The sequence below is a fragment of the Pipra filicauda genome, unplaced genomic scaffold, assembly GCF_003945595.2.
Source record: "Pipra filicauda isolate LSUMZ 115617 unplaced genomic scaffold, ASM394559v2 scaffold152_size1767362_pilon, whole genome shotgun sequence".
Lineage (NCBI taxonomy): Eukaryota > Metazoa > Chordata > Aves > Passeriformes > Pipridae > Pipra > Pipra filicauda.
The window spans coordinates 1,602,394-1,624,194 of record NW_024104018.1 but is presented as its reverse complement, the minus strand read 5'-3'; the positions used below and the strand labels follow the sequence as shown (position 1 = coordinate 1,624,194).

The window sequence follows — 21,801 nt, the reverse complement described above, 5'->3', positions numbered from 1 at the left end:
ACGCACGGCAGGCCTACGACCTGCAGAGCGACGTGAGTATCTCTAGAGGGGTGGTGGTTGCTACTCTTGCTATTTAATATATTGCAGTCTTGATGGTTTGATACTATACAGTTACAACAGATTTATCTTTAGACTGTTTTCTTAAATTTTTTCCAATCTACTCTTTTTCACCTTTAAAAAGCCTTCATTTTTCCTCTAAATTTTATAAAACTTTAGTCGGTATCTGCTGGGTTACATGTGCTTTTGGAGCGGTATGATCTGGAGAGGATGATGGATTTGTCTCTCTTGCTTTGATGGGACTTAGGAGTAAAAGCTATTTGCTGCCTGAAATCAGGTAGCTTTTGTTACTCCTGTTTATTTGAGTCAGCTGGAAATAAATATAATTCGAAAAAATCAGTGTAAGGTACAGGTGAAATGTTTCAGTGGCTGATTGAGCAGGAGGAGTCAGTGCAGCTGATTTCCTGACTTGGCTTTACTGTTTACCCGTCAACCTCAGTCACTGTTCCACTATTCAAATTCTGAGCTTTGAGGTGAGATTCATGTTCCTTGCTTTTTTCCTTGCCAAGTTTCCTGGTGGGCATCCTGTTTTTTTGTTTGGACTTGTATACTGTTGAAATGAGGAGTCTTTTAAAATCTTAATATTCATCACCATTAGCAGCAATTCATTTCAGTTGTTTCCCCTCTATTTAACTCCACAAGGTTTAGAAGGTGTTGTTTAAGAAAGGAACTACTTAAAACCTGGTTCCCAGATTTAATTTTACTTATTACAGTGGGCATCTCTTGTATGTAAAAAGGATTGATCTTTCTCTAGCTAGATATGAAACATATATTGCTTTCTATAATTTAAAACAATGAAGACAGTAATTTTAAACACAAGGTTTTTCTTTTCCATGTCTCCTTTAGGCTGTGTATAAGGCAGACCTGGAGTGGCTCCGTGGCATTGGCTGGTTGCCCAACGAGTCTCCAGAGATTAAGAGAGTGAAGAATGCCCAGGATCTCCTGAGTGACAACGTGTACCGGACACCCATCAACAGCATGAAGTTCACCAGTGTGGTGGACTCCCCAGACATTGTCCTTGCTAAAACAAACGCTGAACAGCTCAGCATCGTATGTAACAACCTCCTTAAGTTCTTAAAGGGAGAAATCTCGCTGCTAAAATATAGAATCAATCAGTGGCAATTTAAGTTCAACGCTTTTCCAAGCTTTTTATTCTTTAGAGATGGTAATTCAGCAGAGATTTGTGGGATTTTATGCTGTTGACAAGTGAAATTCCATCATTATAATATAAAATTAACTGTTTTAACAGCCAAAATACAAAGAAGCCTGGGAAAAGGACAAGACCATGATCCATATTATGCCAGACACACCTGAAATCAACCTAGCCAAGGCTAATGCTGTTAATTGTAGCCAGGTATGCTTGTCATTGTTTTCTGCATTTTCTACTTTCTACATTATTTCTATTACATTCTACTATTCTCTACATTTGTCTAAAATAGTATGTGTGTCCTGTGAATTATATCATTCTAAGATGTTGCCTCCAAAGCTGAAGAGTAAGTCACGCAAGTCTCATTGAAGTCTGTCCTCATACAGGATTTGCAACATTCCCTTCAAGTATTTAGATATTTTAAAATAAATTCTTGCATAAAGCTGTTTAAAAATTGTTATTATGATGCACCATTCAGGTAATATTTTAATGAAATAGTTGTGAGCCCAAGGCATATAAATATTTTCTAAGCTTTTACAAACACCCTTCTGTGCTTTATAGGTTGCAAAACTGGTGTTGCAGGCCCTGTGCATGTTTTAAATGCAGCGAGACTTGCAGCACAATTTATGGCTGGGAGCAGGAGTCAGGCACAAAAAAATTCATTGGTATTTCAGCACACAGGTGGCAGGAACTCTGTGTTTCTTTAATGGCAAATGGCAGAGCATTCAGCATATGTGGCATTTTTCTGTCTCTTCAGAAAATGTATAAAGGAGCTTGGGATGAGTTGAAGTCGAGCTACGATTTGAGAGCGGACGCAATCCCCATCAAGACAGCCAAGGCTTCCAGAGAGATTGCCAGTGATGTAAGTGCCAAGAGACATCTGGATCTTCACGAGCTCTAAGAACTATTTATGATACCTGTTATAATGGTGACCTGTGCTCTGTCCCCAGTACAAATACAAACTGGAGCACGAGAAGCAGAAGGGACATTACGTTGGAGTTCCGAACGCCAAAGGAGACTCGAAAATCCAGTTTGCCCTTGATGTAGCCAAAGTTCAGAGCGAACGAGAGTACAAGAAGTACTTTGCCAAGTTGAAGACCCAGTGCCACCTCCCAGTGGACATGATGTCCATCGTGGCAGCCAAGCACGGGCAGACTCTGGTCAGCGACGCCGATTACCGGACGTACCTGCACCAATGGATCTGCCTTCCAGACCAGAACGATGTCATCCATGCCAGGCAGGCCTACGACCTCCAGAGTGATGTAAGATACCATGAAAACATCCCTTAATGCAGTAATAAGTTGTCTCTTCTTTTTTTGCTTCAGCAATAAATAGTGGGAACCTGCTAAACTCAGAGAATTGGCTTTGCTCTCTGTTAGGAGTACAAAATATATACCGCTTATGTTTTGCCAAGTTTAAAGGGTGATAAATTCAGATATAGTGCTCATGTTGGAATTGTTGCTCTCCTTTTAGCCACTGGAAGTAAGAGCCATTATTTATGGATCTTGCTGGAGCTGCAGCTAACAGCAGGGACCCTATTTTGTTTTCCCAGGCTGTTTATAAAGCTGATTTGGAATGGCTGCGGGGCATTGGATGGCTGCCAAATGATTCCCTTGGAGTCAAGCACGTCAAATATGCTGGAGATCTCTTGAGTGAGGTAACAAAATGGCTTTCAATACTACGATTTTCTTCAGGGTATTAGTCATCCAAAGTATTTTAAATGGTTAAATACATTGGTTTGTTTCTAATGAAAAAGACAACTGTAGTATTTGCACAACATTCATTGTGCATGGAGAGTTTTACTTCCACGTAAACCTCCTTGTCTTGAGCCTGTATTCAGAATTGCTGTGTTAGCCAGGAAATATTCCAGGGGGATCTGACTGTTCTTTCCTCTCTTTCCTCTTGCACAGAAAAAGTACCGCACAAAGGCTGAAACTCTTCCCTTCACCGCGGTGGCCGACAGGGTTGATTATGTCACAGCAAAGAACAGTGGGGAGATTCTCAGTGATGTGAGTTTGCTCCCAGGGGTCTGGGCTACGTTTGACTTCTAGGACTCTCTACTTAATGTGTTTTGTCTAATAATCCTGCAAATTCAGGGCTTTGTACAGTATTTTGTGCATAAATTATGTGTTTTCCAAAGTCTGTGGTGGTGCTACAAGGCAGTTGTGTCTTTCTCTGTTCTAGATTAAATACCACAAAGCCTGGAATGAGGCCAAGTCCAATTATACCCTGACAGATACACCACAGCTGGATATGGCCCGGGAGGCAGCCAGGATTCTAAATCAGGTACATGATCCCTCCTTGACAGTTTCCACTCACATTAATGACTCTTTTAAGGTATTTAGAAAATCTGCTTTATTAAGAACAACCCAAAGGAAGGCTTTGTTATTGTTATACTTTAATATAGGTCACACATATAGAATGGTTTGGGTTGGAAGGGACCTTAAAGCTCATCTTTTTCCACCCTCTGCCATGGGCAAGGACACATTCCAATAGAGCAGGTTGCTCAAAGCCCTGTCCAACCTGGCCTAGAAATACATACATACATACATATATATATATATATATATACACATACACACACTGTGGTAGTTATCAATATAGTAGTGTTGAATTCCTCCTCACTTTTATTTTCCACAGAGTTTATATAAGGAAAGTTGGGAGAAAGAAAAAGCCACTGGGTACCTGTTACCTCCTGACACGGTGCAGATCTCTCATGCCAAGCACTCGAGCGATGTCCAGAGTGAGGTAATGATTTTTCTCCTTAGGAAAACAAGTGCTTGAAAGCTCGAAATTTTAAAGGCCTTGGGAATACAACAACAGACTTGGAAAGCTTTCAATTTGGGGTAACATCCAGACCTTTCATGAGCCACCATCCTCCAAAGAATTCAACCATCCTGGTGATAATGGGTTTTGGTGCTATCAATGCTGGAAGGTCAGACTGACCCTTCCACATTCACTCTCTCTAGAAGCAGTCCTTTCAAAATCAACTGAGGTGGACTTTCATATTTTATAAATGTTAAAAAATTGAAGTGATATTATGATTCTAATATATGGCTCTGATTTCACTTTTTTTGGCATACTGTGGAGGCTTCCTCCTTGAAAACCTGTAAGCAGGTACACACTTTACATTTTCAACTTGTGCATAATGGATATTAAAATTATTACATGATTCTTTTTTGGAATATACATTTTATCAAAACAGTGTGATGTAAATACCTTAAATAAACATCCACTCTTCAGACAGTCTCAAATGATTTGTTACAAAAATGAGACTAAATGCACTTATTAGCAAACATTTCCTCTTGTGTTGACAATACTGATTACTGAAAATTGGTAGCATTTCAGTCTAGAAAATGCTATATTTTGAAGTGGGAGGCCTATAAAAAGTAATATTACTGCATGCCTCATATTTTTATCTGGTCATGTACTGAAAACCTAAGGCTGCACTGGACAACTCTCTGTCTCATCTGCTCTTTGTGTAGCTGTTCCCAGGTTAGAACCAGACTGGGCATGACCAATGATGATTTATCCCTATTTCTGCCCTCTTCCATCAGCTGAAATACAAAGCTGAGTATGTGAAGCAGAGAGGTCACTACGTTGGCGTTGCCAAGATGAGGGATGACCCCAAGCTGGTGTGGTATGAGCACGCGGGCGAGATCCAGAACGACCGCCTGTACAAATCCGACTACAACAAAACCAAGTCCAAAATCCACATCCCTGCGGATGCCATGGCAGTCGTGGCAGCAAAGGAAGGTCAGAACTTAGTCAGTGATGTTGACTATCGCCAACACCTGCACCAGTGGACGTGTCTTCCTGACCAGAACGACGTCATCCACGCACGGCAGGCCTACGACCTGCAGAGCGATGTGAGTGATGCTACAGACACACTGGGCCATTCCCGCTTAGCATAGTGCATAATTCATCCTGAATTAAATTATTTCCTTCCTTTTCCATTGTCTTTATGACTCAGAACGTTTACAAATCCGACTTGGAATGGCTCCGTGGCATTGGTTGGATCCCTCTGGATTCGGTGGAGCACAAGAAAGTTAAGAATGCCCAAGAACTGATAAATAAGGTAAGAGAGAATATTTCAGCAGTGGCACAGTGAACACTGCTTTCTCATGCCCAGTGTTTAAGGTATTATTTCATCTCTTTGCAGAGATCATACACCAAAGAAGCCCTGGATAACTTTTCCAAATACACCAGTGTGGTTGACACTCCCGACATCGTGTTGGCGAAGATGAACTCTGTCAACCAGAGTGATGTATGGACTGTTTCTTATAATAGAAACTTACATACAAGAATTAGTAGATGATTTAATTGTTTCTGCTAAATTATCCTATGTTTAGCCCTATGTGTGTGTGTGAAAATGCTGCTTCATTAATAACGGGCTTTCCTGGGATTAATAAATTTAGTAAGAAGTGATATAAATGAACAACAAAACATTCTAGCCAAAATAATTTAGCATTTTTCTGTAGAAGGATATAACATGTGGCTGATTTAGACTTTACATAGGTTTTGCTTATGGTAGTTAAAAATTGAGTCTTGTTCTCAGGATATACATAAGAGAAAATTAATATCTTCTTCCAATAGTTGGACTAGTTGGAATGATGTATTTCTCCTGTGGATTTGACACTGTGTTTGTTTTCTTTTTGTAGCTAAAATACAAAGAAACCTTTAACCTTGAGAAAGGCCAATACATCGGGTCTGACGATACTCCTGCGCTGCACCACGCCAAGGACATGTCCTTACTCCACAGTGAGGTAGGATCCCAAAAATATCCACCTCATCCCTGATTTCTTTGTTTGGAAAGCAGCAGAATGTGGAGTGGACTTCAGGAAAATGTTCTACTCCTGTTTCTGTCAGAGGTCTACTGCGTGGCACTGGGAAAGTTATTTAATGTCCAGGTTTGGATCACTGGAATCAGGATAATTTCTTTTCTTTTTGAACTGATCTTAAAGCACAGCTGGGTGGTGTTTGGAAGTAGGAATAGTAGTAGTAGGGTTTGTGTGACAAAACCAATTTATAATTCCATCCAATGATCTCTTCCTTGGCTACTGATGACATTCACAGTTATTTTTTTTATAAGAGAGGAAAATTGTAGATTAGTTACATTATTAAACAGTTAACTTTTGAGTAGTTTCACTGACTTTAATGGGAAACCTCTGTTTTTTGAAAATATAAGTGACCACTCATTCATACAAGTAGAAACTTCATAATTCAATCTGAAGGTAAATATATTTAATATTTAACATAATAAGATGCATTAGAAAAGTGCCCCTGACACAGTTAATGTTTCTATAATAAACACCCATATTACTTGCAGATTTTTCACAATTTTGATCACATATCTATAAAATTATCAATCTCAATTCTATACTGCACTTTTAAACAAGAGTTCATTTCTACATTTTGGATATTTTTGTTACTGTTCTGGATAGAAATATAATAAAGAAAGCAGAAATCAGCTCACATTTGTGCTCAGGTACCTTCCTGGCGTGAAACACTTACTCTGCTTGCCTTACACTGAATAAGTGTTCAAAATAAACATTAATTTACTTTCTTGGGAACCACTCCATAAAAATAATCTCATTCCATGTGTGTTTCTTGGAAGGTATAATTGATTTATTTTTTTTTTAACAAAACCTGTATGTGCTTTGTCTAGAAACTTTATAAAAAGGCTTGGGAGCTCAGCAAGCCCATTGGATACACTCTGGATGAGAAGTATGTGCCTCTCGTTGGAGCCAAACACGCAAACGATATCAACAGTGAGGTCAGGAATTCTCCCTCCTTTCCCTTTTTTCCCCCATCTTTCTGTTAGAATGAACATTAAAACTCCCTCGTGAATATTTTGCAGCGCAAATATAAGGAAATATATGAGAAGCTGAAAGGCCATTACCTGGCTGGGAAGGAAATTGGGGATTTCCCCGCTGTCGTTCACTCGCTGGAATTCCAGAAAATGAGGAGCGCGGTAAGGAGAGAATTATCTGAGCAGATCATCTTCCATTGTCTTTATTTCCCTATTTATTTCACTAATGAAATTCATTATTTCATTATTCAAACATAAATCCTGCAATGCTTAATAGAATTACAGAATCACAGGGTCATTAAGGTTGGAAAAGACCTCCGAGGTCAAGTTGGACTCATCAAGTCCAACCTCAACATCAATCCACGATAACATCAGTCAAAGTGATTCCAACAAGTTTGTGTTTCCTGACTGGTTATTTTATATGTGGGTTAAATAATTGAAGCTGAAATGATTTAGGAGATTAAGGAGGGATTTGTTTAGTTATTAGACAATAATAGAATAGGAAAGGCAGAATAGAATAGGAAATGAAAGACATAGAAAGACATGGAATGGGAAAAAAATAAAGACATAGAATAGGATGAAAAGAAAGGCATGGAATGGGAAAAAAATAAAGATGGACAATAGGAAGAAAAAGATTTCTGTTTCAGTTTAGGAATATGAGGAGTAAGAAATTGGGATTCTTTTGCTTTACAAATAAAAGCGTAGATTTTGGGTTGAAATAGGAATTTAAGAACTGGAAAAGTAAGTGCATATGTGGTGCTTTGCTGTTATCACCCCTGCACATACAGCAAGTTGTGCAGGGCATAAAATCACTGTAATCCCAAATGTTCTGTCTTTAATTAGATGAAAACCATGTTTGTAGCATAGGACTTTTTAAATCTTGAAGTCTTATTAATTTTCTCACCAGCTGTTAAAACTGCAAGTGAAGAAGGTCATTCTTGTCTCTCCAGAACCTCATCAGAATGAATGGTGATTAATATCAAAGTTAAGATTTCATGCTGTTGAATCCCATGGGAATTTAGCTACTAAATCCAGAAATAATGTCTCGGATTATGCTATGGCTTATTAGTCAAAGTTACGCAGAAAATCATTCTTATTTCCTCTCCCCCTTTCCCCAATCCTTCCTTTTTAGTTGGCCTACAGAAAGAATTATGAAGACACCAAGAAAAATGTCCATATTCCAAGTGACATGATGAACCACGTGCTGGCCAAGAAGTGCCAGCAAATCCTCAGTGACCTGGAATACCGGAGTTACTTCCATCAGTGGAATTGTTCCCCTGAAGAAAATGATGTTATTCATGCCAGAAGAGCCCAGGAGATTCTGAGTGATGTATGTTTATCATTTGTGTAAAATCGTAGAATATCCTGAGCTGGAAGGGACCCACAAGGATCATCCAGTCCAACTCCTGGCCTTGCACAGGACACCCCAAAAATCCCACCCTGTCCCTGAGAGCATTGTCCAAACACTTCTTGAACTTATTTGACATTATAGTGGTACTTTAAATGTAATTTTTTTTCCAAGGTGTTTAAATATAAAATACTTTCAAATATCTTCCATAGTATTTAAATATTAAATTAATAACTGTGGCTTTAGATTCTTAGTAGCAGAGTAGCAACCACTGCAGTGATCCTTGTGTATTATAATTGGGAATGCTGTAATTAGCACAGGGACCAGGACAGCATCCACAATCCTTCTGGATCCAGTGGGTCTGGAAAAGACTTCTCCTGGTTCATATGAGGTTGTGTGAGCCCGCAGAGTGTGAGCTGAGGGAATGGTCTCTGAGCCATAACATGTTCTCATATTCCATGGTCAGCAGTGTCCCAGCTTGGGCCAATCCACTTCCCTAAGGAAATCTGATGGTGTGTTAATTGCCTGGCCTGTTACTATGCAGAATTCTTTGATTTAATTCCCCCTGCAAATCCTGTGGGTAAAAATCCTTCAGCAGACCGTGAGATGGTCTCTGTGCTCACATTTAAACTTCCAGATGGATTGGAATTCCTCAGGAATCCTGGTTCCGAGTCAGTGGTGGCCTTCTGCTTTGGATTTGCACGAGTCAAAGACACTGAATAGAGAAAAAAAAAATGCTGTCTTTTTATCAGAGAATCCCAGACTGGTTGGGGTTGGAAGGGACCTCTGGAGATCATCCAATCCAACCCAGGTTGCACAGGATCACGACCAGCTGGGATTCAAATGTCTCCAGAGAAGGAATCTCCACATCCTCTCTGGGCAGCCTGTCCCAGTGCTCCCTCAGCCTGAACAATATTCTCAGGAATAATATTAGTTTTCTCCTTTATTTTCTTCAAGCAGAAGGCAGATATCTTCCTAACTTAATGTTCTTTTTTACATCCATGTAGGCAGTGTATAAAGATGACTTGAACTGGCTGAAGGGAATTGGATGTTATGTCTGGGATACTCCAGAAATCATACAGGCTAAGAAGTCCTATGACCTCCAGAGTCAAGTAAGTTTGTTTGCCTTGAATAAGTTAAATATAACAACAACAACAATAATAATAATAATAGTTAAATAATAATAATAAATATTTATAATACTTGTTTTCTTATGATTCACTGAGATTGACCCCTGTTCTAGTCCAGAGCAGAAAGAAATATTTCCTATTGCATCAAAAATATTTTGTTAAATCTGTGATAATACAGTTTTTGAGTTTTGTCTGTAGAGACATCACTTCTGATATTGAAGGAGTAGAAAATTCAGGAGAATGGAGGGACAGCAAGGTTGTGGTTTTTATCAGTGAAAAGATACAACTTTTTCATTTCTGTATGGGCAAGATACCTCAGGGCGACACTTCTGTTGGGAAAATAGTGTCTCCTGCCTTGCTGGTTGTGCTCTTAACCCACCAGCAATGTATAATTTTCACTATTCCTCAGTTCAGACTGGCTTTATATGAAGTATTTCTATTTTATGACCTGTCATTTTTAGAATTGGTCTTAACTGAACTGTAATCCTGGGCTTCAGAACTGCTTTTGAAGGAAGCTGGCAGGGAATTCTCAGGTTGTTTTCAGCATTAATGAGTTTTTTGTTTGTTTTTCCTTAGATAAAATACACATCTGCAGGAAAGGAGAACTTCCAGAACTTCAGTGTGGTTACAGACACCCCTGTCTATGTGACTGCTCTGCAGAGTGCTTTCAACGCCAGCGACGTGAGAACCCCCCCTTCTCCCACTCCTTCTTCCTTCCAAGAACTGAAATAATTAACTACACCTGGCTTTCATTTCCAGGTGAAATACAAGGAAGAATTCCATAAAACTAAGGACAAGTACACGCCTGTGGCTGAAACAGTGGAGTCTGAAAGAGTTCAGAATTTGAAACATCTTTATAGCAATGTAAGTGTTTCTAAACGACCTTTTTCCCTCTTAAGGTGCTACTTTTATTTTGTTTGTTTGTTGGTTCCCTGTGTCTGAAGGTAAATATCCAAACAAGGAGCTTCTCAAAGCCAGCGATAACCCTCTGCACCACTTGACTGTGGAGATGTTTCATTTCAGGCAGAGGGTTTGTTTTCTAACTATAATTCTAGTCTTGTCAAAATCTGTGCATTAGTAAATGGATTCCCTGAATAAAATTACACCTGGACAAAATCAAAACCTCGTAGGAGAACAAACATGAATAGTCAGAAAGCATTTGATCACCCTTTATGTGCCCTGTCAAGATTAAACTTGATATTAAGCAAGAGTTACAGGGTCTGAATAAAACCCAAAGGGCTTTTGATTCCTGCTGAAGTTTCTGCTGATTTCTCTTGGTTGCTGATTATTACTTAGGAAAAGAAATTTGCCACTCACACAGACTTTCTATTTGCCCACAGAATCTCTACAGGAAAGCCTGGGACAAAGTGAAGGCCACTGGATATGCCATACCCTCGGATTCTGTAGCCCTGGCACGTGCCAAGGAGCTGAAGCACAATGCCAGCATTGTAAGTGAATTAAATGCTTTATTTTTTATCAGATCATCAGTTATAACAATGAAATCCTTCATGCCTTGCATATACTATAGGTATAAAAAACTTTTAGAAGATTTCATTTATTTTCTCTTTTTAATTGAGATCTAATATGGATCTGTAGATAATTAGTTTTCTGTGATAATCATTTGGATAATTGTCCTTTGTGGCTTCTTGTCACGAAACAAAAAAGTCACATTTTATAGTAATCAGAACTATCTCTTGGAAATGTCTGGTTAGGGGTTTTTTAGTCTGAATTTCATGAGCATCCAGGTCAAAAAAACGCCCCAAAAACTTTAAATAATACTTTACTAAGTATAGAAGAACATCTTACAATTTACTGAACTGAGGATTATGAGATCACTCCACAGATCTCTTTAAATGAAAGAGCTGGAACAATAATAAATAAATGCCTTATTCTACATCGGTTTACTTTTAAAATCTTTTAGTCAGCTGTTATTTTTACAACATGAGGTTATGATGTGCTTCCTTTGCCATTTAAATAAAACAGAAAACTCAGATTGTGCTTTAGAGCCTTTCTCTGCTTGTTGGACTCAACTAAATATTTTGTTACTGATGACTTTTGTTCCAAAATTACAGTTGACTCATTGGAGTCAGTTATTTGTTGCATTTCTTTGTTCCTGCTCAGGTCAAATACCGTGAGGAATATGACAAGTTCAAAGCACTGTACACGATCCCCAAGGGGGTGGAGGATGATCCCAACACGGAACGGTGCCTCAGAGTCGGGAAGCTCAACATTGATGTAAGTGTTGGCTTTGGGTGTGTGTTCTCCTGATAAATCCATGCTTACCTCAGAAGAGGCTACTCAAAGAACCCACATTGATCCAGGTGTTCCATTTCCACGTGTTTGGCAGTGGAATTGCTGAATTCTGGAATACACCTACGAATTTAAGCTTTTGACTCAAATGTTACTTTGCTTGCACGGCCAAACCTTTTGTGTGAAGGTGGAACTACACATTCAGCCTCCTTTTAATTCACAAGCAGAATGAAAATTGCCCAAATCTTATTTTATCACCCTTGATAGGTTCTGCAAATTATTTTTAGAGCAGGCAGGGTGTAGATTTTACCATGGCCAAAGTGATAGCAATGATTTTCTTCGATTTTACCAACAGTTTATGCTCAGAATCATTGATAATTCTGCTCTAACCCCGCAGAGACTGTACAAAGAGGCCTATGAGAAGACTAAAGCCAAGGTGCACATCGTCCCAGACATGATGGACATCATTGCTGCCAAGGATGCTCAGAAGAAGATCAGCGAGGTCGAGTACCGCACCCGCCTCCACGACTGGATGTGCCTCCCAGACCTGCAGGTCAACACCCACGTCCGCATGGTCACCGACCAAGTCAGCGATGTGAGTGCACGAATCTCGTCTTCCTGGCTCACCTTGCAAAAGATTCTTGGGTTTCTGCTCTGCTGGAAGAAATGATTCAGCAGTTGGAGCGCTCTGATGTGGCCACTTGACTCCGTTGTGCTGATTTTGGAACACTTGACAATAGATGTGTAGTTGAGATGGGGCTTAGGTGCATTGAATCACAGAATCCCAAACTGGTTTGGGTTGGAAGGGACCTTAAAGTCCATCCATTCCCATCCCCCTGCCATGGGCAGGACCTTCCACTAGACCCTGTTGCTCCAACCTGGCCAAGGACACTTCCAGGGATGGGCAGTCCACAACCTCTCTGGGCAATAATTCCAATAATTTCAGCGTTATCACTGTAGCCATTGAGTCATGGCATTACAGCTCAGCCATCCCTGTCTGTAAATTGTCCTTTATTTGATTGAATATGGTGTGGAAACTTTGGAAGTCTGAGAAATTCCCGTTTGTGTGAAGCTTCTACTGGTCAGCCCGGGAGCAGGCCTGGGATCTGTCAGTAAATCAGTGCCCAGTAGGGATATGCGGGTAGTTTTTTTAAAAAATATTTGGATTTTTAATTTATTGGCCAAATTAAAGCGACGAAGAAACATTATTTAAATTCCAAAAGGAATTGTTTTGGTTTTTTTAAACAAAAAAGTCAAAGTCCTAGAAACCTTAGCTGACAGTTGTGTTTCAGACTAGCAATGAGGGACTAGATCCCAGTGAAATTCTTACAGATTTTCTCTGCTCTGACAATTTAGGTGATCTACAAGGATGATCTGAACTGGCTGAAAGGCATTGGCTGCTTTGTTTGGGACACCCCAGAAATCCTCCATGCCAAGCAGGCCTATGATCTCCGCAGTGATGTGAGTCAATACGCTGATTTTGCTTCTTAGAAGGTTTTTTTTTCACTCCATTGTAGCTTTATTCTACTTCAGATGTCATCTGGAAAATGTTAGATATCCTTCTCTACTGAAGTATTCATTAAATAACCAGCCATAATGTCAATGTACTTTCTGTTTCAGTGCTGGTTCACTAATAGAACAGTTCAGTAATAAATAATGAACATAATAATAAAATAAATTCAATTACTAATGGTTACATTTACTAATTAGAGCTCTTGCATTTCTCTCTGCAGATTAAGTACAAATCTAAGGCAGAAAAGATGAAGAAGGACTTCACTGTGGTCACAGACACCCCTGTCTATGTCCAGAATGTCCTCAGTGCCTTGAATTTAAGTGAAGTAAGTGTTTGTGTCACCTCCCACCCCAATATTCCATATGCCACTACCTCACAAGTACTAGAAATGTGACTTTCAAAATATATTTTATTAATAATTTAACTTTAATTGCTGGTTATCTACAGCTCACTGTAGACACAATCACTAAAATCCTTAACAGCCTGAAGCCAAAAAACTTCCATCCATGTTTTATATCTTCATCCAAACAGTGAGGAAACACCACAATTAGGATCTTTTCTCTTTCCCAGGCTGTTTATCGTGGTGATTATGTGAAGAATATTAAAGGCAAAATGATTTCTACTGATAAAACCATCGATTTGGAGCGGGCATATAATGCAAACAAGATACAGAGTGAGGTGAGTAGGAAACTTTGGGGTCCACAGAGTTTCTCATACTAAAAAGCAAATTTTTTTCTATGTTAATGTCTGGTTTTAGCTTTTCAGATGAAGCCACGTGTCATTGCTCTAAAGTGAAAGTGGGAAAATATCCTTACTTACTTAACAAGGGAGTGTTTAATGCAGATATGAGGGAAATCTTTTGCCAGTTGTGATCCAGAGGTCTCTGAGGTTGAGATTTTACCCTCAAATGTTACACACATTTGTCACAAACTCTCTCTCCCCCTTCTCTTGCAGAATTTATATCGCTGGGCTGGTGTGAATGCTCTGCCCACTGGATACAGCCTTCCCACGGATACTCCCAACTTCCAGCATGCAAAACATGTCCAGCACATTGGCAGTGATGTAAGTCCTGGATTAAATCCTTCTGCACCATGGGAATAATCAACAGTCCCAGATAAAAGACTCTCAACTTGGGCAATTATTATCAAAATATAAATTGTCTCAGGAACGTGAAATACATGCAAGAGAAATGTAATATAGTAAATGTAATATATATATAAATGTAATATATTATTAATCTTGGGCCATATGATAAAGGTATTTAACTCTGATATAGCTACATCTCACTTATTTCTCCCTAAAAATCTGGCTCTTTATGCAGCACAAATTGCTCTCAGAAGTGCAGTGGAATTAGAATCACAATCAAATTTAGATTCTCTGGTTTTTCCACTTTATAGCTGAAATATAAAGAAGCCTATGAACACATGAAAGCCAAAGGTTATACTCTGGGGCCTAAAGATGTTGGCTTTGAAACTGCGAGGAAAGTGAATCAAGTCATTAATGAGGTACAGTAAATATATGTATTTGCTTTCAGTTTTATTTGTAGGGCCCAAAATATGAATAGGGGCAGTACATTGGCTGGGAAGTTGTTCTCTGAGGCTTGTAAGAGCAGTTTAGATAAATATCCATCAAGAATGGCAAGGAATCATTAATACAGGGTAAAACTGTTATCATAATATAAAATTGCAGCCTAATTTTATTGGCCAATCTGCTGCTGTGTGGTTAAAGTTGAATAGAAATTATTAATATCTGTATGACTTTGGGTCTCTATAGTTTTAGTTTTTATATGTATTTACTCACTCCTTTGATCATTGGCTTTAATAGGATGACAATTAAATATACATATTTACATGTTTTTAGGATTAGAACCTGAGATTCTCCAATAATTATTTACTTTATAAAGATTAAAGGTGCTGCTGTTGGAAACAGTTGTGGAAAATCTTTGCCTGGTTAGAAAACAGCGTGTTTGTGTCAGAAGTGCTTCCACTGTGCCAAACTGCTTTGCTGTTTTAATGTTATAAAATGTGCTAAAATGCTTTAAACTGTGCTAAAATGTTTTAAAACATGTTAAAATGTAGGATGTTGTCTCTTCTGCCACAGAGGCTCTACAGGGCAACGTACCACAAGACCAAGGACAAGATCCACACCACTCCAGACACCCCCGAAATCCGGCAAGTCCGAGCCACCCAGGAAGCTGTCAGTGATGTAGGTGCCTTCCCAACAGCACAAACAGAGAAAATTTAGATTACCCAGTGACCAAACGTGTGAAATGCTGGTTTTCTCTTTGTCTTTCAGCTGATCTACAAGTCAGATTTCTTCAAGATGCAGGGCCACCTGATCTCCCTGCCTTACACCCCCCACGTGCTGCACTGTCGCTACGTTGGGGACATCACGAGTGACGTGAGTGACTCCTGCTCAGGTGTTGGAAAAACAGGCCTAGTGTTTTATACTTAAAGCAGGATTTTCCTTCTCTCATTTCCTTTCTATTCTGTATTAAATAACTGTTTTGTCGCTGTGTTTAGGGGCTGGTTAATGAAATTCTCCCCAAAGCTGACTGTTGACTTTTCTTTCTCTCACAGAATAAATACAAGGAGGACCTGAGGTGGTTGAAGGGCCTGGGTTGTTTCCTGTATGACACTCCTGACATGGTCCGTGCTCGTGAGCTCAAAAAGCTTTGGGTAAGAGTTTTTTTTTCTTCTGGAACCACCTATAACAGCATTTGATTTATTTCTGTGCATTCAGGAAGGGAAATACTCATTGCCCGTGAAAATGAGCAAAGACCTGTGACAGAATTTCTTGCCATGCAGCCAATTAGTTGTTTCAAAGCACTGCCAGCTTACACTAAAAATTTCCTTGACACTGTAAAAGTTCCTTTCCTACCAGGAATAGTAAAAGCTTCCTAAATAAAACTGCTTTTCCTTTCCAGTCTAATTACATATACACTGGTGCTGCAAAGAAGATGTGGTCCAAATTCAACGTGGTGTTGGATACTCCTGGATACAGAGCAGTTCAGGAGCTAAAAACCCATTTGAGTGAAGTAAGTTCTATGTTATTTTTGCACAAGTTCATAGCTATAATTAACCTCTCCCTGTTGTTGTTTTTTTTTTTTTCTGAAATAGGTGAAATGTTTTAATTGCAAAGGTGTTAAATGAACATGTGTAACAGAAGAAATAATTCATGGACCTGTCTTTTTTTCCAGCTGGTTTACAGAGCTGCAGGCAACGAGGTGAAGACAAAATACACTTCCATCCTGGACACACCTGACTTGATAAGAGCCAAGGAAGGACAAAAAATACAGAGCCAGGTGAAAAACTTATATTAATGAAAAAACAATCAGGGAGTCCCTCTTAGCAAATTCTTTCCAGGCCATTTCAAATCAATGTAGAAAATTGTGTGGTTATGTCTATGTTTTGAATTTACAGACGTTTTTCGAAGTTAAAAAGTTGAATTCACTTGCAATGGATATTTTTTTTAAATTGTTTTCTCCTTGCTGCAGTACTTGTATGTGGAACTTGCCACAAAAGAGAGGCCCCATCATCATGCTGATAATCAGACTCAAGCCTTTACACATGCCAGGCAAGTCAAGGACATGATCAGTGAGGTAAGATAACTGCTTTTTTGATTTGGTACCACTATGCTGAACTCTTTAAAAAAGTTTTATTTCTAATTTTAGTAGTAATTTCAAGGCTCAAGTCCATTTTCCCTACATTTAGTTGTTTTCTCTCTTAAGTTCCACGTTTCCTTTGTAAGCTCTAAACCACTTTAAAAATATGTTTCTGTGTTTTATAAGATACCTGTTTCTAAGTGCTTGTTTGCAGATTGGCAAAGATCGAAATTATAACTCTTCCCTTTTGCTGTGTCTCTTAGAAAAAGTATAAAACTCAGTATGAGAAGATGAAGCACAAATACACCCCTGTCCCTGACACCCCAGTCCTGATCAGAGCCAAGAGGGCCTATCTGAATGCCAGCGATGTGAGTACTCAGGAGCACCTGCACTGCTGCTTTTCCTTGGATTCTTTCCACAAAGACCAGAAAATAATCAATAGGGAGCAAGAATTCAAAGCATAGACTATCCCAGTGTAGGTCATGAATGAGATCACTCCATTTGCATGTCCATTTCCATTTGATATTATGGAGATTATTAAGTTTTGACTTGATGTCACTGTAATTTTTTTCTATTATTATAATTCATTTTTATTTCCCACTGCACTGAACAAAGGAAAAATAGATTTAGAGTAATTTGCTTACACATCAATTCTCCAAATAGTGCAGACTGGAGTGAAATGATTGATGCTGGAACCAGGATGGAATACCTTTTATCAGCTTTTTTCATCTCTTTCTGTGTTAGAAGTAAACTGTTCTGAGAATGTGTTTATTTTTTAATTCAAGAGTGGATTAGAGGCAAAAATTATCTGAGCTGCTGCACAGAAGGTTATTAAGGTGAAACTGATATTTTTTCCTTCAAGCATTGAACAATTACTTGGGATTTAAGGCAGTGGGCAGAGCATCATTTGGGAGATCTTTCCTATGTATTTCAGAACCAGCAGGATATGTGCTGGGCTGGGGTTTTTTTTCCAGGGATTAATTAGTTTTAGTGCTTTCTTAGAAGTGATTTTAAAATAATTTAAAGGAGTATCCCAGCTCTTCTGCACGTCTCAGTTTCTCCTCTGAGAAAACCTTTCAGCACAGACTGGGATGATCTTCCTGCTTTGTTCTAGATCAGGACATGGAAGAAAGGATAAGCAGTTTTTAATGCCACAAGTGGCACTTGTGTCCTGTGAAACAAGGACCTTTTTTCCAGTCTGAAAGTGAACTGGGTGAAATTCTCTCAAATTTCCACCGTAAGTTTCAGTCAAATTCCAATTAATTGTAGGCAGCTGCAGCTTCTTCAAATCCCTCAGGGCTTACACGAGGGTGTTGGACAGCAACACATCCCAGGATGTCACTCCTGAGAGTTAAGAACTTTAACTGAAACAGTTCCTGGCAGATGAATATGTTGTTTTGTGTGTCATTTTCGTGCCCAGCTGCGCTACAAAGAGACCTTTGAGAACACCAAGGGCAAGTACCACACGGTGAAGGACGCCCTGGACATCGTCTACCACCGCAAGGTCACCGATGACATCAGCACTGTATGTACAGCACTTCTGTTCCCAACCACTGTCTGTCACTTAATAACCTACAATATGCTGTTGTTCCACTGAAGTGTGTGAAATAATTAGAAAAAATTAGATTGTTTCCTTCTCTGGAATATTAGATTTGATTGCGTTTGACGTTACAAAGGTGAATCTCGTTCCCATTCTTGGTTCCCGTGTTTCAGAAAAACACATGGAACTCTGTGGTCTGAAGTGTTCTTTTAAATTGTTTTACTTAATTCTTCAATGTTCTTTGTAGATCAAATATAAGGAGAATTATAAGAGCCAGCTGGGAATCTGGAGATCAATCCCAGACCGTCCGGAGCATTTCCATCATCGCCTGGTCACGGATGCCATCAGTGATGTGAGTTCAGAGAGTTCCTGGAAAAGTTATAAGTAGGTTTCCAAAATGAAACCAAAGCCGCCTTTCTAAAGAAAGGGAAGGCAGGTGAAATTTTTTCAGTGATTTAGACTTTCTCCTGGTAGATCTGTGAAATGACAGAGTGATTCCAATGGCTAAAATTGCAGCTCATCTCCTTTTCAAATTAACAGAGCAATCCTAATTCATTTCAGTTGCATTTTTCTGTTAACTCTGTCACCCTGTTAACCCTGTAATTGTTCATATCTGTAATTATACAATGACCCTTTAAATGTCCAAGAATAAATATTTTTGATTCCCACAGGGACTCCAATAGTTAATGATAGATTAGGTATGTGAGTAAACTGAGTCCCTCAGAAAAGTATGAGTAACTAATGTATTTAATCCTGGAATAATAATGGATGGAATTGTTTGCCACACCTTGAGGTGTCCTTTCAGCACTGATAATCTCCTTAAAACTACGTCCTTTCACTTCTTTTCCAAAGGTTAAATACAAGGAAGACTTGGAATGGCTCAAGGGCACCGGGTGTTATGTGTGGGATACTCCAGCTTTTGTCCTGGCAGAACAGAATAAAGTGCTCTACAGTGGGGTGAGTAAAACAGTCTGAGATGTTGCTGAATGTCTTTTTGACATTTGCTGTACATTTACAACCATTTGTTTGTAGAAAACTTAAACACACATGTGCAATAATTCTACCACGGTCTGTCTCTAAAATCCTCTTTTCATTGCCTGGCCATTCTTTAGATTAAAATGGGGATTTTTGTTGTGTGTTTGGTTCTGGTTTTCTCCAGTGCAAGTACAAGGAGTCGTTTGAGAAGACCAAGTCCCAGTTTAAGTACGTGGCTGACTCTCCAAGCAACGAGCATTTTAGATATGCAACTCAGCTGATGGATGGGGTAAGTGCTGAAGGCTCCTCTGGAGTCTCCTACTCAAGTAGTAAAGTCTGTGTGTAAATACAGAGCTGAAGGTGGATCTGCCTTATATTCAGGCTTAAAGATGCCTTAAGATCAGGCCGAAATCATGGAAGACAAGGTTGTTCTTGTTGTCTGAGTATTATTTTTTTACAGAACCTAGAAAGTGAAATTCCCACCCCGTCCCATTAATTTGTCTCATTGCAAAGGAACTTTTCCTTTGCTGACTGGGAAATAAATGATAAATATTGCTGCTTGTGGAGTAACACTGGTGATTTCCATCTGAGAAAGGTACAGAGAGAAATCCAAATGTTTTCCTAAAGCATTGGAAAAACCAGTGTTGGGAAGACATTCTTATGCCTGAAGTTACCAAAGCTCATTTCATTCCATATATTTTGCCTTGAATTTTTCCACTCTGTTACTCACTTTTATCTTATTTTTCACCTCTAGTGCTAAACAAACAATATACACACACCTTCTAGTACAGGGGGTTTAATGAAACCCCTGGGGTTTAAGGTTAAAATCACCCCTGGAATTTGTAGGATTAGTTCTCTACACCCACAGGACAAAGCCTGTGGAGAAACACCATGTTCTGGGTGATTCCCATCAGCTCAGAGTTGGAATATCACACACAGCTCTGATGCTTTTCATTGAAGAAGCAGATATTTAGATTTCCATTTTGGTATTTCATTATTTTTCACCAGCTATTACAATGAATTGTTTACCTGTCTGTCCATGTATTATAGTTTTACCTTTTTGGGTAAGAAAAACTGTTCACAGCAAATACAATTCCAGTTCTGTTGCTATAATTTTTTACTGAATTTGATAAACAATGAGCCAGAATTTCTTAGGGATGATTGTTAGTATTCAGTTCTTATTGTTCAGTAAAGCAAATAAGGAAAAATTTAATATCAGAAGCATAAATGGGTAAAATTTTAGCAATGGGGCTCCATACATTGGAATGATCTTGCCTGAATGTCTTCTGTTCTATAAGTGATAAGTGTTTAATAAGGGATTATAGATTTTGCTTACAAAATGTTAAAAAAATATTGTCTTTTACCCCCACATCTCATTGTCATCTTTTTATCCTCAGCTCAAGAATCTGTAATAGAGTTCTACTGTTATTTTTTATGAAGAAAATGAGTGATAAAATGAGTTTATTGGAGTGGCAGGAATATGTAGACATGCTTAAATTGTGGTTTAGGCCTTCCAGTGACAACCTAGAAATGCATGTACCTTTGGAAATACTCTCTCTCTTCTTTTTGTTTTTAATTCTTTTTCTCTTTTTGGCCATGACCTCCCAGCCCAGGCTGTAATGACCCCTGTGCAGAGGTGGCAATGGTTAGAACAATGATCTCTCTGTGTTTTCACTCTCTTGTCACGCTGTGTGATGCTCTCCTGAGCAGAAATTATATAGGGCTGCCTATGAGAAGCTCAAAGATAGGTACAGCGTTATTGTGGATGATCCCAGGAATCTCCTGGCCAAGTGGGTCTCCAGGCTGAGCAGTCAGGTACTGTGGGAGCACTGGGTCACTCCCAGAACTGTGTGCCACCTTCACCCAGCAGTATCAGCTGTGATACTGCCCTGGGCATTCGGGTCATCGACGATCTTCGTTCTGCCACCCAAAAAGAACTGGGACTTTTTGTGTGAGCTGCTCTGTGCTTTATGTACTTTCATTATTGTGCATCAACTCACTGCAGAACCTGAGCCCTCTTCAAGCCACTGGAGAGGTTTAAAAAATGCCTTTACTTATCAAGCATTTCTTTTTTAATACCTCTCTTTTAAAGGCCTTTGCCAGGATAATCTTCTCCTTCCTAGATAAGCAGCAGTGCCATGTTTGCCTTTTGAGTGCTCTCACCTTCAGCTACAATTTCCCCCCAAAAATTCATGATTTCCTTTCCTTCCCTATAAAAATATTAAGACATTTCCTTCCCTATGCAAACAGGAGAGGAAATATCTTTCTACATTTAATACAAATGCATTTATATATTTTTAGATGAATATTTATCCATTTCATATTTCTGTTGGCGATATCTGCCCCTGACATTCTGCAGATGTGAGTTGTATGCACATGTCAATGAATACATACAGTACCTTGCCTACATCTCTCCACTCTCCAA

General features: G+C 39.1%; 1 protein-coding gene across 9 annotated transcripts in view; it reads left to right on the top strand.

The window, feature by feature from the left end:
• The window catches only part of NEB (nebulin), a 96,529-nt gene that overhangs the window by 43,760 nt on the left and 30,968 nt on the right, over positions 1-21,801 (top strand). For 8 of the 9 annotated variants that reach the window (XM_039379016.1, XM_039379013.1, XM_039379011.1 and 5 more), the window contains exons 63-99: positions 904-1,107; positions 1,307-1,411; positions 1,962-2,066; positions 2,155-2,466; positions 2,757-2,861; positions 3,115-3,213; positions 3,389-3,490; positions 3,845-3,952; positions 4,762-5,073; positions 5,178-5,282; positions 5,367-5,471; positions 5,866-5,970; positions 6,873-6,980; positions 7,065-7,178; positions 8,149-8,346; positions 9,372-9,476; positions 10,071-10,175; positions 10,254-10,358; positions 10,835-10,942; positions 11,616-11,729; positions 12,142-12,339; positions 13,101-13,205; positions 13,478-13,582; positions 13,828-13,935; positions 14,212-14,319; positions 14,655-14,762; positions 15,358-15,462; positions 15,553-15,657; positions 15,837-15,935; positions 16,184-16,294; positions 16,457-16,561; positions 16,754-16,858; positions 17,125-17,229; positions 18,282-18,386; positions 18,649-18,753; positions 19,254-19,358; positions 19,561-19,665. In XM_039379016.1, the coding sequence (XP_039234950.1) occupies positions 904-1,107; positions 1,307-1,411; positions 1,962-2,066; positions 2,155-2,466; positions 2,757-2,861; positions 3,115-3,213; positions 3,389-3,490; positions 3,845-3,952; positions 4,762-5,073; positions 5,178-5,282; positions 5,367-5,471; positions 5,866-5,970; positions 6,873-6,980; positions 7,065-7,178; positions 8,149-8,346; positions 9,372-9,476; positions 10,071-10,175; positions 10,254-10,358; positions 10,835-10,942; positions 11,616-11,729; positions 12,142-12,339; positions 13,101-13,205; positions 13,478-13,582; positions 13,828-13,935; positions 14,212-14,319; positions 14,655-14,762; positions 15,358-15,462; positions 15,553-15,657; positions 15,837-15,935; positions 16,184-16,294; positions 16,457-16,561; positions 16,754-16,858; positions 17,125-17,229; positions 18,282-18,386; positions 18,649-18,753; positions 19,254-19,358; positions 19,561-19,665 (4,611 nt within the window). Of the gene's footprint in view, positions 1-903; positions 1,108-1,306; positions 1,412-1,961; positions 2,067-2,154; positions 2,467-2,756; positions 2,862-3,114; positions 3,214-3,388; positions 3,491-3,844; positions 3,953-4,761; positions 5,074-5,177; positions 5,283-5,366; positions 5,472-5,865; positions 5,971-6,872; positions 6,981-7,064; positions 7,179-8,148; positions 8,347-9,371; positions 9,477-10,070; positions 10,176-10,253; positions 10,359-10,834; positions 10,943-11,615; positions 11,730-12,141; positions 12,340-13,100; positions 13,206-13,477; positions 13,583-13,827; positions 13,936-14,211; positions 14,320-14,654; positions 14,763-15,357; positions 15,463-15,552; positions 15,658-15,836; positions 15,936-16,183; positions 16,295-16,456; positions 16,562-16,753; positions 16,859-17,124; positions 17,230-18,281; positions 18,387-18,648; positions 18,754-19,253; positions 19,359-19,560; positions 19,666-21,086; positions 21,192-21,801 lie in introns of all 9 variants that reach the window. The other variant, XM_039379015.1, reaches the window with a different exon arrangement.